Here is a 14,643-nt window from a genome sequence, read left to right as displayed (position 1 = left end):
AGAACCGCTCTTCCCTAATGGCATGAAGTGCAGTCAACAGTGAACTAACTGCAGGTGTGACATTTACTTTATCCCATTAGGACTTCTATTCCTTGAAGACTTAGTGAATCACACTCATGGAGTGGATTTGAGATAAAGTCTGTACGGAAGGGGTTTGTAGTGACCCTGTACACTTTCCCAGTGTGATCCAGACTCTGGGAGTCCACTAGCCTCTTTTGAATAAATAAATAAATGCATTCATGTATTGAATTATTCAGTACAGCTGGGAACTGTGGGTCCACGTTATGCCAAGCACCATGCTAGGTTCAGAGAACACAGATGAATCAATCCCTGCCCCCACCCTCAGGGAGCTAACATGTAGAGGAGACAGGCATGAAGACAAAGTCAGTGAGGTGCCCTGGTGCTGTGATGGATGCTGTGCGCGAATTGAGTGAAAATGTGTCTATTTGTTAGGCAAATGCCAGGCTCCGGGGATACCTTGGCTAACAAATCTAACACAGTCCAGGCCTTTCTGGAGCTTACAGAGGAATGAGAAGAAGGAATTTAAATGGATTATTACAAATGAGATTAATTTGTTGCAAGAAGGCAGGGGGATTATCAGGAGAATACTATGGACACATCTCAGAGGGGACGTCCCAGGTAGATCTCTGGGATAGAGAAACCTGGACACATGGCATTGTGCTGAGACCTCAGGTGTCGAAGGGGAGGGGTGAGGGGATGGGGGAGGATAGGGAAGGGTGGTGGCTTCAAGGCCCAAAGAAAAACAGGTGTAAAACTGCAGAGCACAGTGTGCTCAGAGCATGGCTTGTTGGAGGATCTGGATGAAGGCCACTGTGGCGGGAATGTGAAAAGTAAAAGGGAGGGTGGTCCAAAATGAGGTTGATGAGTTCAACAGGGACCATATTTATGGGGGCCTTGCAGGATATTTAAGGAGGTTCATTTTAGTTATACAGAAATATACCTATTTTAGAGCTGTACGCTCAAATATCTTTTACTGATAGAGATGTGATTAAAAAAAGAAAGAAAGAAAGAAAAATGCCCTGGAGACCTGCTTCTGTGGACTCGGGCAGACCTGGGATTAAATCCTGGCTCTAGTACTTACCGAGGTGAGTCAATGTAAACAACATGACCTCTCTGAATTTCTGGCTCTGGATCTAAAATATGTGGAAAGAACCCACATACAATTGCCTTAACAGTAAACTGAGCTCTACAAAGCACAGCATACAGTTCTGGCCATGGTTAGAGTCTCTAAATATTAGTTTTAAGTGTCATCATAGACGGTTAGCTCTCAGAGATCTCTGGAGAGCATTTTCTCTCTATGAATGCTGATTGGTACATGGGGAGACTGAGCCTCCAAGAGGATAAATGACTTACACATAATCACATAGGTGAAGGTATAGGAACAGAGACCACACTTGAATCCAGGCCTCCTTACTTCCCAGCCAGTTACCGCTTTTCTTCCATGGGGTGTGGTTTCCAGGCATAAACCCTGTATCTTCCTCCTTTGGCATTCCAATCAGTGGTATATTGAAAATTCAATTCTCAGATTACTTGGAGAGTTTTGGATTAAGATTCTTGACAAAGCATCCCTTATAGTGATTGTTCATCACTGTTGTTTGTTTATGGAACCTGGTAAAGCCAGTGCACCAGGGCAGAAATCTTCAAACCATTCCGCTTAGGCTCCTTTCCTCTGATGTGAGTAGGAAAGCACTAATAAGGTCATACCCCTCAGGCCCTCCCTGTCTCCCAGGCATGTACACCCAGCCAGCCACAAATGCAACTGAACAGTGTTTCTCCCACTTAAGGAGAACCCTTGGAAACATTTAAAAAGAAAGTCTTGGGCTTTTAAGAAAACAAAGAAAACTCTATGAAAATACCTTTGCTGCGTAATGTCTTTTATTATTACTGATTTTTATCCTTTGTGAACTGGTAACATGTTTAAAATATTATTATCAATTTGAAAACCCTAAATCAAAACTTTGTTTTAAAATTCTCATTCTGAGGACCCAGTTTGAGAAACAGCACCTCCAAAGAAATTTTCTACATAAAAAGGTTGCTGTTCGACCACTTGCTGTTCCTGTTGAGCTTCCAGAATTACGAATGTCTGAATCAACTCAGTCTACTGTGTCCCTCCCACTAGGCTCAGAATCTCAATGGGTGGGATTTAGGAATGTGGTTTTTCGTGTCTGTGTGGTGTGTGTGTGTGTGTGTGTGTGTGTGTGTGTGTGTGTGTGTGTGTGTGTGTTTTAAACAGGTGATTCTTCATTAAACTAGAATTAGAAAATGACTGCAATAATCTATTGACATTTCCACTAGAATGTAAGCTCCAAGACTAGAGGGATATTTATATATTTTGGTCACTGCTGTATCTTTAGCACCTTAGAACTTATAGTGAGCACTCACTATATATTTATATATATATAAAGAGAGCTTTATACGTCCCCAAATGTTGTTACACTGTTGTTTTAGTCTAATCCTCACAACAGACCATAATATAAATTGCTCCTGTGGCCTAAAGAACAAAGCCCGAAAGCTTTAGCTTGGCTTCCAAAGCCCTTCATTGATTAGACCCCTCCAGCCTTTGTCAGCATCACTCAAACCATGTGTTTGAACACAGTACTTTGCAAGCACATTGATTGTCTCAGGCTTACCCCAAATCAATGTAATCAGAATCTGTGGAGTGATATTTATAAAAGCTGCCTAGATGATTCTAAAACATAGTTAGGGTTGAGAAACACTCAGTCTAAGCTAATTACTCACTGTCTCTGAATATTACCGTAATCTTCGTTCCTCTAGAAAGCAGCTTCCTTACTTCTCTATCTGTTGAATCCCTGCCTTTTCACCAGCCTCTCAACTCTGCAGCTGTTGCTAATCCTCTCCTCACCAGACAGAAACAACTCCTCCTCCCCTCAGCTCTATATGACATTCACAGTCCTGGTCATATTTTGTAAAGCTATGTGTGTCTCCTTCTGAATTGTGGCTTCCAGACAGGAGAAGAGACACTTTTCACTTACCTAGCTAGGTACCACAGGAAGCTAGCACAGTGCCTTGCACAAAGAACACTCTGAGGCAGTGCAGTGTAAAGATGGTGATAATGTAATTAGGGTGACCACACAATTCACCACCCAAACTGGGATACGTTTGAGAGTAGTGAGGGGTGCTAGCAATAATAGCGTCGGGACTAAAGGTATAAACAGGGACTGTGCCAGACAAACTGGAAGTGTGAGCGCCTACATAACAATGGCCAACATTGACTAGCTCTTACTGTTTGCCTGTCACTCTCCTACATGCTGTCTGTGTGTCATTTCTTTGACCTAAACAGTGACCCTATGTGGGAGCACCTGTTCTTATCTGCACTGAACAGAGAAAGATGCCGTGGAAGACACGTAAAGGAACTTACCTAAGGCAACACGATTAGGGGCGGGGTGGGAGAGGTGGGACTTGAACTCAGGTCCTCTGAATCCAGAGCTCATGCCGCCCAGTGGAGGAGCTCAGGCCTCAGAGTACGATAGGATGAAGCTCTGTTCACAGCTCAGCTTCAAATAACTTTAGTTACCTCTCTGGCTTTAGTGTCTTCATCCATAGAATGATGGCAATGCCTCCTTCCGGTAACCCTGGGGGATTAAATGGGACATGGTGTGAGAAGATCAGGCGAGGTGTGTGTGCTTGTGATGTACTTGTCTTAAGAGAAAGCTATCTGCCAGTTTACTGTGGGCTCCATCAGACGTCTATTCAAATAGCTGCGACACAATGCGAGAAGCAGTAAATGCTATGACAGGTCACAGGAGACCCCGTAGCCTAATGGGTAAAGGCATGACATTTTGCCTGAGAGCTGGGTTCAAATTCAGGCTGTGATATTTGAATAGACATTTCTCCAAAGAAGATAAGCACATGGGCAATGAGCACATGAAAAGATGCTCCGTATCATTAGTCCTGAGGAAAATGCAGACTGCAACCATGAGGAGATTTCACTAAACACCTACTAGGATGGCTCAAGTTTAAAAAAAAAAAAAAAAAATGGGTTAGGAGTAGTAAATGATGAAGAACTAACTAGGAAGGTAAGGGTTAGTTTAACAATGTTTGTTTGTGTAGATTTCTCTGCCCCCCAATTCCCTGTTTCTGGTGATTAGAAAAAATTAAAAAAAAAAAAAAAAAAAAGAAGACAATAAGAGATGTAGCAAGAACAGCTGGTGGAGAAACTGGAACCCTCATACTTTGCTTGGGGGATTCTAAACTGGTGGAGCCACTTTGGAAAAACAGCTTGACAGTTCTTCAAAAAGTTAAACAGAGTTACCATATGACCCAGCAATTTCTCTCCTAGGTGTAATCCTAAGAGAATTGAAGAAATATGGTTATGTAAAAACTGGTACAGAAGTGTTCATTGTAGCACTCTTCTTAATAGCGAAGAAATAGAAACTGTTTAAATGTCCATCAGCTGTTGTGGTATATCCATACAATGGAATATTATTCAGAAAGAAAAAGACAAAGTACTGATACATGCTGTTAAATGGAATGACCTTGAAAGCGTGATGCTAAGTGAAGGAAGCCAGTCACAAAGGACCACCTATTGTATGATCCCATTTATATGAAATGTAGTTTGCCTCCAGAACAGGCAAGTCTATAGAGACAGAAAGTAGATTAGTGATTGCCTAGGGCTGGTGGGCTTGGGGAAGATGGGGAATAACTGCTAATGTGTACAGGGTTTCCTTCTGGGTTGATGAAAATGTTATGAAATTAGCTAGCAGTGGTGGTTGTATAACTCTATGAATGTACTAAAACCACTGAATTGTACACTTTAAAAGAGTGAATTGAATGGTATGGGAATTAAATCTCAATAAAGCTATTATCTAAAAAAATTCAGGCGATGCCCTTGGCTTTGGGCATTGGTGTCATCTTCTATAAAAATAGGGCTCATGACAGAGACTAACTCAAAGAGCAGATGTGAGGATTAAATAAGAGATTGCATGTAAAACTCTTGGCACAATGACTGGTATCGTAAATGCTCGATAACAGATGATTTTCCTTAAATACATGACCTTTCTCCTGTCCATCCTGAAGCAGAGGGTCAGTGGTGCTTTCAGCAAAATAGGCTGGGGATTCATGATAACTTAGGATGCATGAAGATTGACACTCTCCCTCACACTCTCAAGTCGTGTGTGCCTCTGAAGGAACAGCGTTATGGCTCTGATCTCTGTTATTTATTTCTTAACTTACATATTTGAGACCTTGCTCAAGATGTGCTCATGAAAAATTACCCTTTTAATGGTGGAGCATTTAATGAGAAACCGGATTATCTACTGCATAAGTGCCCTTCATACAAATTAGCTTGGCCCTGGGTCCTAATCTAAATTGGGCTCTCTACTTTCCTCTCAATGACCTAATATTTTCTTATTAATCTCTGCCCTCGTTCACCTGATCTGGCTCTGCTTCCTCTTACGAAGCATGCTCCTCAACAGAGCTCTGTGCCCTGACAAATGTTTCTTAAGGCTGTCTTTGTGTCTGACTTACGGACATTTTTCGGACATGACCTGGAGGCTGGAAGCTGTTTCTTCCATTTTCAAGCCATCTCTCCAATGGAGTTTTAATGCTGCCAGTGTATTAAATCTCAACAGATTTGGGCCAGGTGAGTTTTGGTAGAAGTTTAGATGGGGCTTCACAGGGAAGTCGAATAGGTGAGAAGCAGTTAATCATCGTGGTTAAGAGAACAGGCTTGAAGACACAGAACACAAGCAAACCGTAAGCCTGGCCTTTGGCATCAGGCAGATCTGGGTTCAGGTCCCACTCATTGAGTTTGGACAAATTACTTGGCCTCTCAAACCTTCAATATAGATCCTTGTCTATAAAACCTAAGTAATAGTACCTACCTCTAGGATTATTTCCAGGGCTAAACAAGTTGGTGCATATAATGAGCTTTGTACGGGACATGATAAATCCTACCTGGTATTGTTATTATACTTAAACTTTGGAGGAAGTTCCAAATAGTGAACGGGATGCTATTAGTGACTGAAATAGTGTCAGGAATTGAAGAGGCAGAGATGGTATTTGCGATAGAATAAGGTAGAGTAAGGTAACCTTCCCAAGAAATAGGTCAAACCATAGGCCACTCCTACCAAATATTGCATAATGATGCAGGGAGAGGTGACCTGTGGTGCCCACAGCTAGATGTCTGTGCGTATAGGGTATATCAGGCAAATGTTTTTCTCTTTGTTGTTAGCCTTAGTCTCTGACATCTGCCCTCACTGATCCCAGAGACTTAATTTTTACATTGATTACACATTCAGACGAATCATCCGTGTGTTATATTTGCTTTATGGAAAGTAATTCAAGAAGTTTAATATGCTAAAAGTCAGCAAGGATGCGGTAGAAAAAATACCAAATGGGATTTGGGGACGACAGTTCCAGGCCTAACTATGCAGACGTCCTTCTTTTGTGTTTTCCTGTTCTCAGCATTGTATCTTCTATGTGCTTCTTGTACTGAGCTGATAACAGGGGCAACAACTACCATTTATAGAAAACTTACATTTGAATCCATACTTTGCACATACTATCTTATTTAAGTTACTATTCATAATAACTCCTAAAGTAGATATTTAATCTTCATTCAACAGTTAAGGAAACAGAGGCTTGGCAGGTAGTTTAGTTGGCTTACAAGTGAGAGAGCCGTGATTTGAAATGAGGATGTCTGGCTCTAAAGCTTATACCTTCTTACACATCTAGCATAGTGCACTACACATTTTTGTTTGCAGTCATCAAAAACTTGAGCCTCTAGGGGCATAGACTTTGTCTCATTCATCTGTTGCCAGTGAGTAATAGCATCTGGCACAGAAGCGATGCTCAGTAAGGGATGAATGAATAAATGAATGAAATGCAAGCCATGTTTCGTCAATAGGAAAGCATTATATGATGGTTAGCTATTGCTGTTGTTTTTTTTTCTATTTTAAGTGTGTCCTCAAATAATTCTCAACCCCACATAATGGAAGGGCCTCAGTTTGTCCATCATGTGGAGAGAAGAAATGGGCTGAATTATCTCCAATGTCCTCAGATCTAAGTGTCAGACTGATGAAAGAAGGCATGATAGAGGAGGTATCTGAAGCTGAAGTTAATGATATTCCAGGAGGTGAATATCAGAAGCCTTAGGGCATTCCAGGTTTTAAGAACCACATAAGCAATGCCCCACCCTGTGACTCCTTTGATGGGAGTTTGCTGAAGTTAGAGATTTGAATTCCTATGTATTCTTTTTTTTTTTTTTTTTTCTGACTATATGAACGTGGACAAGCTATTTGAACTCTGTGACCTTCATCTTTGTCATCTGGGAAATGGATATGGTTGAGTCGTTGTGAAGAGGGGGTAAAGTTTATAAAACATCTCACAAGAAAGATGTGCTCAGTTCACAGTAACTTTATTGTCTTCATTTTATGTGGATGTGTTTGAACTGCTGGTTGATGTGTCTCAGCAAAATATTATGCTAATAATGATTGAGAAAGCTGTTACGAGGTGTAGGCGCACCGTACCAAGAAGTATGGAAGCCTCTTTCTGTACACGCATGAGTTAGCAGAAGAGACATTGTAAAATCATTTTTTGATAATTGCCCCCGAGCCACTGCTTGATACAAAGCAATTACTCTGGAGTCTCACTATAAAACAGCCCATGGAATCGGGTGTAAGGAGGGTCTTGGACCCGGGCCAAAGTCATATTAAATACTGGAAATGCCGGAGAGACTCAGGGCTAATACTATTCTAACAAGAATGTCAGACATAAACTCCTAGTGGGTGATGATCGTTTGTTGATGACCTAGTGTGTATCAAAATCCATATTGGGTACTTTATACGTGTCATCATGTTTATTTATCTTAATGCCCCTTTGGGATTGGTTATTTTTAACTCCTTTTTTTTTTTCTGCCTGAGAAAATGGAGTCTCAGAGAGAATTGTGTAATTTGCCTGAGGATTTAAAAGGATAGAGCCGGAATTTGCATACAGGAGTCTTACCATTCTTTTGTCCGTGGTCTAATGATTTGACTTTCATAGCACGTAGGTGAACCAGAGAACCAATCTCAGATCTGCGGATATTTAAAGCCAATGGGGCCTGAACACCTACTTATCTGAATCCTGCATTTCTCTCTTTCTAGGTCAGGATCGCAGTGAAGCCACTTTGATAAAGAGGTTTAAAGGTGAAGGGGTCCGGTACAAGGCCAAACTGATCGGGATTGATGAGGTTTCCGCAGCTCGGGGAGACAAGTTATGCCAAGACTCCATGATGAAACTCAAGGTACTGCGCAAGCGTTTTAATTTAAATATTGTGGGTTTGATATGACCGAGAGGAAGAAATGGTTACAGTCATTCTGGTAAACATATTTTTTTATTCATATACTGGTATATTACTTGGTACACTGATGACTCACTGCATTTATTTATTGGGAGGACATGTCAATCATTTAGCAAATGTTTGTTGAGCATCTCCTATGTGGAGGTATGTTTCTAGCCCCTGTTGTACAGTTTTTGAGCATATCACATGTTATTCAATTGTGTCTTCACTGTGCAATGCCTGCAAAAATAAAAGTACAAAATCATCAAATTGTGCTGTCACTCAGATTTTATAAATTTTCTACTTGATTTTTGAATAAATTTTATATATTTCACCATATGATGAATATGGTAAAAGATGATATATTAATAAAGAAGCTGATTTTATTCATTCTTGAAATTTCTATTAATGTCCCCCAAATACTTTAAAGGGAAAATGTTATAAAAAGTGATATGTAACTAGATATTGACATTTGGCGGTATCGCAAAGAGATTGATGATTTGAAATGCTTTAAAGAAGGCTTTTCACTGAGAAAACTAAGAAAGAAATTGAGAAAAATTTTAATATGCAAAATAAGAGAATTATGTTATTAAATAGCCTTTAAAAACATAAAAAATTGAACGTTGTTTGTTCCCAGATTCTGGTCTCCATGTAGTCTATGTCTTTTTTTTTTTTTTTTTTTTTTTTGTGGTACACGGGCCTCTCACTGTTGTGGCCTCTCCCGTTGCGGAGCGCAGGCTCAGCGGCCATGGCTCACGGGCCTAGCTGCTCCGCGGCATGTGGGATCTTCCCGGACCAGGGCACGAGCCCGTGTCCCCTGCATCGGCAGGCGGACTCTCAACCACTGCGCCACCAGGGAAACCCTATGTCTCTTTTTTAAAAAAGTAATATAAAATATTAGAGAAACAGATGATTTAGCAAGAAGTTTACAAGCTGTCTTATGCATTTAAGACCTTTAATTTAATTATTTTCCTGATTATAGAATTCAAAAAATGCTCATTGTAAAAATTTTGAAAGTACAGAAAAGTATGAGGGAAAATTAAACTTATCCACAATCCCACCACAAAAAGAAAAATCAGTATCAGCATTTCTGTGTGTAACTAACACTCTCTCTTTGTATTTTTATATACATTTGTGTATATGTATATGAATCATACACGTATATGTAGTGTAATTGGAATTACTATTTATAGTTTCATATCTTGTTTTCTTTCTCCCTAATAATATATCATGAGCATTTTTTCTTATCTTCTAATAGTCCCTGAGGATACAACTTGGTCAATGTAATTTTTTTTAACGTAAGAAAAAGGGAAGAAAAGAAAAGGAAAGAAAAAAGAAAAGAAGGCTGGCCAAGTGCCTACTAATATTAAATGAGACAATATCTATAAAACACCCTCTACATTGCCTTTTCTTTGGTAGATGCTTAATAAAGCACAGGTATTAATTTTTTTTATACTGTACACATTTTCTCAACAGTTTAACATGTATATTAGATGCCGAGACTCCCTGTAGTATAGCTGTAGGAATCATTCTTTTTAAAAACTCTTAATTTTCTCAACTGTGTATCATTACTTTCTTTCTTTTCTTTTTTTTTTAGCTGTTACACAGCAAACTTTATTTTAATAGTTATGAATCTACTACAAGGCGTACTAGGAAAAGGTATAGAAGACATTAAAATCATGAGTTCACAGATTGTCTCCTTGGAAGAGGTTAATGTATCCTTTTATAAAAAATAAAGTGGGGGACTTCCCTGGCGGCACAGTGGTTGAGAATCTGCCTGCCGATGCAGGGGACACGGGTTCGAGCCCTGGTCTGGGAAGATCCCACATGCCGCAGAGCGGCTGGGCCCGTGAGCCACAACTACTGAGCCTGCGCGTCTGGAGCCTGTGCTCTGCAACAAGAGAGGCCGCGATGGTGAGAGGCCCGCGCACCGCGATGAAGAGTGGCCCCCCACCCCCGCCGCCACTTGCCACAACTAGAGAAAGCCCTCACACAGAAATGAAGACCCAACACAGCCAAAAAAAAATAATAATAAAAAATAAATAAATAAAGTGGGACTTCCCTGGTGGTGCAGTGGATAAGACTCCACGCTCCCAATGCAGGGGGCCCAGGTTTGATCCCCGATCAGGGAACTAGATCCCATGTGCATGCCGCAACTAAGTGTTCGCATGCCACAACTAAGACCTGATGCAACCAAATAAATAAATATTAAAATAATAATAATAATTAAGCAATGTTATAAGATTTTAGGACAGTCCAGTAGTGAGTCCCCTTCTTCTGCCAAGTTCAAGTCTGAGTGATAAATACACAAAGGAGTCCAACAGGAAGAATTTTAAATTCCAGCTTCATGACTGATAAATGCTGGTCTGGAGGATGTGACGTAGACACACAGCCACAGGGCATCCTTGAAAGAGACAGGCCATTCCACTTGGTTTGTGGGGTAGTTGGATAACTTCAGCGTTCCATGTTCACCCACCCTGACCCCTGCTCTGCCCCAGAGCAGGACTGTGAGTCACGCATGAGATCAGACCAGAATGCAACCTCTCTACCAGCGGGTAGATTGCAGAGAGAGAACCCAGAAAGACTGAGCCAAGGAGACCCTGGTCAAGAATGGGGATAAAGGCCTGCATCTTGATTCTTGCTGAAGTTGCTCCTTACTGAGTATGAGGCCAGGCAAATGGAGATTTGCTTTCAACAAATATTAATTGAAAGCCATCAAGAAACTCTCCAGTGGCCTGGTTCTCACTCAGAGCCACAAGTCTGCTGAGAACAAGAAAGAGGCTGGTGCATCTTCCCCCAGCATCCTGGTAGATAGCGTTCACCAGGCATGGGTCACAGAGCACCTCACTGACAGCTGCCTTCATAGAAGCATGGAGGTCTCAGCGTATGTGAGACAGGAGTTGGCCTGTGTGCCCTGAAGTTCTCCCTCAGGATTAACACTGGGCCAGGCTAGCTGTACCAAGCCTGGCCAGGATTGCCGACCTTGCGTGTGTGTGTGTGTTGGGGGGGGGGGGTGTTACCTGCAGTGAAGTACCCCATCTATCACCCCTTATAACTGTGAGGTCCCCAAAGCCCTGGAGAGTTGGTCCAACCATAACACGCTCCTGTCAAATGCTCTGAACTTGTTGACGGTTCTTGGTTCCCAGACAATCGTCTTTCGTTATTTGCAAGTTGCAGAGCAGAATGTTGACATTTCTGCTCCCCGTAGTGTTACTTTAAGAAACACAGAAACATAAACGATCGATCCTCCATTTGGCCACTTGCCCATGGAGGAAAGACAAAGAAATAGAAAATGCCTGTTAGCCTTGCAAAAGGCCCACTTGTTCATGTCAGGCCATAGGAGCAAAAAATTTTTTTCATCTGTTTTTCTTTGCTAGGCTTTCTGAAGCTGGTGCCTCTTCCTGTTTTAGAGAGTTTTCTCTTGGATTATAGAGATTTAAGAGGGGATGCATAATGTGAGTATGAGTGAGCCATTGCCTGTCCACCAGCGAAGGCTCATTGTCATTGTATTTTAATTTAGTCAACAACGCACTTTTACATATATTATCTCTTTCGCTCTTATGAGGTAGCTATTAGCCTCCCTGTTTTGTAAATAAAAAATCTGAGGCTCATGGAAGTTATAGGATTTGCCCCAGAACCTTCATTTCATCTGGGATAATCCCAGAATTCAAGCCTGTATCTCCAGATGCCCAGTGTTTGATAAGATATAGTTTAGTGCTTCGTTCTATTCTGTTTTGTATCTGCGTTGAATCTATCCTGGTTCCCCAACTAGTGTTTAAGCTCCTACCAGTAAGCTACATAGCCCCACATCATTGACTTCCAAAGCAGTCAACTTTCAGAGGTATCGGGCAAAATGGTGGTGTTTGAAGCTATGGGAGAGATGGGCTGATTACAGAGCCCTAAGTAAATCTATTAGTCAGGATCCTGTAAGAAACACCCAGCCCGACGAGGTCATATGAGGATACTTTAATGCAGGAGCGACATACAAAGGTTAGGCAAGGTTAAGGTAGCAAACAAGAGCTGGTGAGGCACTGGAAACTAAAAACAGTGGGAAGCTGTTACCATCCTAGGATGAGATCTATTTACTGGAACCCAGGGAGGGCGAGATTGCAGACAAAGTCCCTTCCCTCGCCAAGCAAAAATAAGCTACTCCTGGAGATTGTAGAACAAGGATGGGAAGGAGGCTGGATGAAATACCCTGACCTCTCTCCTTCCACCCTCTGGTCTCCTGTCTGTGCCTTCCTGGGTGGAATTCAGAGGGTAGGAAGCTCAGAGGACCTGACAATGCAGACCACAGGGGCCAGTCTCTGGGCACAAAGCAGGGCAGAGGAGGATATTTGTATTCTCCTTCTTACCTCGGAAAAGTGAACCCTAGGATGAGTTTTCCCCCCAAGATCAACAACTGATAACCAGTAGGGCTGAGATTGGAGACCGGGTTTAGTTCATGGAGCTTTCTGGAATAGCATTCTAGGTTTTCAGCTATTCACGTTGCACACCTGCTTGACGTGTTCCCTGGAGAACACAGTCATCCCATCATGTGCATACACCCTGCTGGGTGAGGTTTCTCAGAGTCCTTTCACGTGCATCACCTTATTGGATTCTCACGGCAACCCCTGAGCTGGACAGGGCAGGCTATCAACCCTGCCTGGCGTGCCTGACCCCTTCCCTGTGTATAAAATCCTCCAGCAAGATGCTGCCTCTGTGTGACTCCCTTAGGGACACCTGCATCAGTCACTCCATACAGTGCCCAGCACACGGCATTGCTTCATAGAATTAGTATTAGAGGTGATGGTCACAGTCATTTGCTGAGCTCTCCTTGCACGCTGCACCCCACGCTGGGTGCGGTATGTGCACGCTTCACTCTTAGGAAATAAGAAGTATTCTCATTTTAGAGTTCTCCTTCACTACTGAGTTTGGAAGCTGGTGGTTCCACCTTTTTTTCATCCATGCCTCCCCAAAGAGCCCATCCAGAGGGTTATAATAGAAACAACCCTAACACTGGAATTCGAAAGCTCACTGAATTCCCTCTATATGTCTTCTTAGTTCCTTGAGGTTTGGGGTGTTCACTTGGCCCCCCGATCTTATGTTTGGTCATTTGTAAAATAAGGGAGATAATTTTTCCTTCCCAGGAATGTGGGATGGGCTGACTTATATGACGTATAAGAGAACTCCTACCATTTGGTAGGTACCCAAGAAAACATCTGACTCCTTCATTTCCGGGTTGCCAACAGTGACTTTGTAGGTCGGGTGGCTAATGTTAGGCACAGAAACCCCAAAAGACACCTACATCCATATCTTCCGATTCCCCAGCCAGCCCTGTCCCTTGGCCCTTTGTCAGTTCTACATAACAGCACTGAATCATCTGTGGGGAGGTGAGCCCCTGCAGTGGGCTGTCTGGTGGCAGGCTTGCTTGGACTTCATGCGGTTTTTCAGGGCTTAACTCGGGGTCCTGTCTCTCAACATGCCTGATAAAATTGGAGTTTTATTTCCCCAAGGATCACACCATGCGGATCATCCTTCTCTCTTGCATTTGTCCTGGGAAGCTGTACCATCAGCAGCCCCAAGCAGAAGTGCTTCTGAAACATGCACGCTGGCTCTTTCCATCCCTCTTTATCCACAGCCACCTTCTGCCAGGGAGTTCTCTGATAGCCACGTGATCAGCATCACTATGTGCTGGGAATTAGCACAATTTGATGTTGTGGTAATTCTAAGACCTAGGGGTTGTTAGGACCATCTTGGAGATGGGGACATTAAAGCTGCTCTTCTTGGGGCTTCCCTGGTGGCGCAGTGGTGGAGAGTCCGCCTGCCGATGCGGGGGACACGGGTTCGTGCCCCGGTCCGGGAGGATCCCACGTGCCGCAGAGCGGCTGGGCCCGTGAGCCATGGCCGCTGAGCCTGTGCGTCCGGAGCCTGTGCTCCGCAACTGGAGAGGCCACAACAGTGAGAGGTCCGCGTACCGCAAAATAAAAAAGCTACTCTTCTTGACCAAAGGTGCAAGCCTCTCCCCAGCATGAGCTGTTATGTCTTCATGTTGGGAGGACTTAAACGAGAAAGAGAGGCTCCCCACCCTTTGACACAGTCCTTCCAATGCTTCCATTTGTAATGGGGCTTCCAGTTATGATGGTGCTAGTTCTTGTTCTCTCTTTTGCGTAGGCCTGGATAGTGAAGTTGAAGGTTAGGCTGTGTAGGGATGGCAGCATCAGTTATTTTACTCCAAATCCAGCCAGGAACACAGATTTCAAATCAAGTTTTCATAGGTTCAAAGCCTGGCTTGTTCATTACCCAAGTGAGGGGAAAGTCACTTCACTTTTTTTTTTTTTTTTTTTTTTTTTTTTTTTGGC

The 14,643-nt window shown here is 42.6% G+C and overlaps 1 protein-coding gene across 5 annotated transcripts in view; it reads left to right on the top strand.

Annotated features, from left to right (window-relative positions):
• DAB1 (DAB adaptor protein 1) overlaps nucleotides 1-14,643 on the top strand; it is a 287,178-nt gene that overhangs the window by 129,462 nt on the left and 143,073 nt on the right. For all 5 annotated transcript variants that reach the window (XM_007462569.1, XM_007462568.1, XM_007462566.1 and 2 more), the window contains exon 2: nucleotides 8,127-8,266. In XM_007462569.1, the coding sequence (XP_007462631.1) occupies nucleotides 8,127-8,266 (140 nt within the window). The remainder of the gene's footprint in view (nucleotides 1-8,126; nucleotides 8,267-14,643) is intronic.

This window comes from Lipotes vexillifer, unplaced genomic scaffold (genome assembly GCF_000442215.2).
Source record: "Lipotes vexillifer unplaced genomic scaffold, Lipotes_vexillifer_v1.1 scaffold54, whole genome shotgun sequence".
In the NCBI taxonomy this organism is placed as follows: domain Eukaryota; kingdom Metazoa; phylum Chordata; class Mammalia; order Artiodactyla; family Lipotidae; genus Lipotes; species Lipotes vexillifer.
Note: the sequence above shows the minus strand (reverse complement) of the source record. Positions and strands in the feature narration are given on the sequence as shown.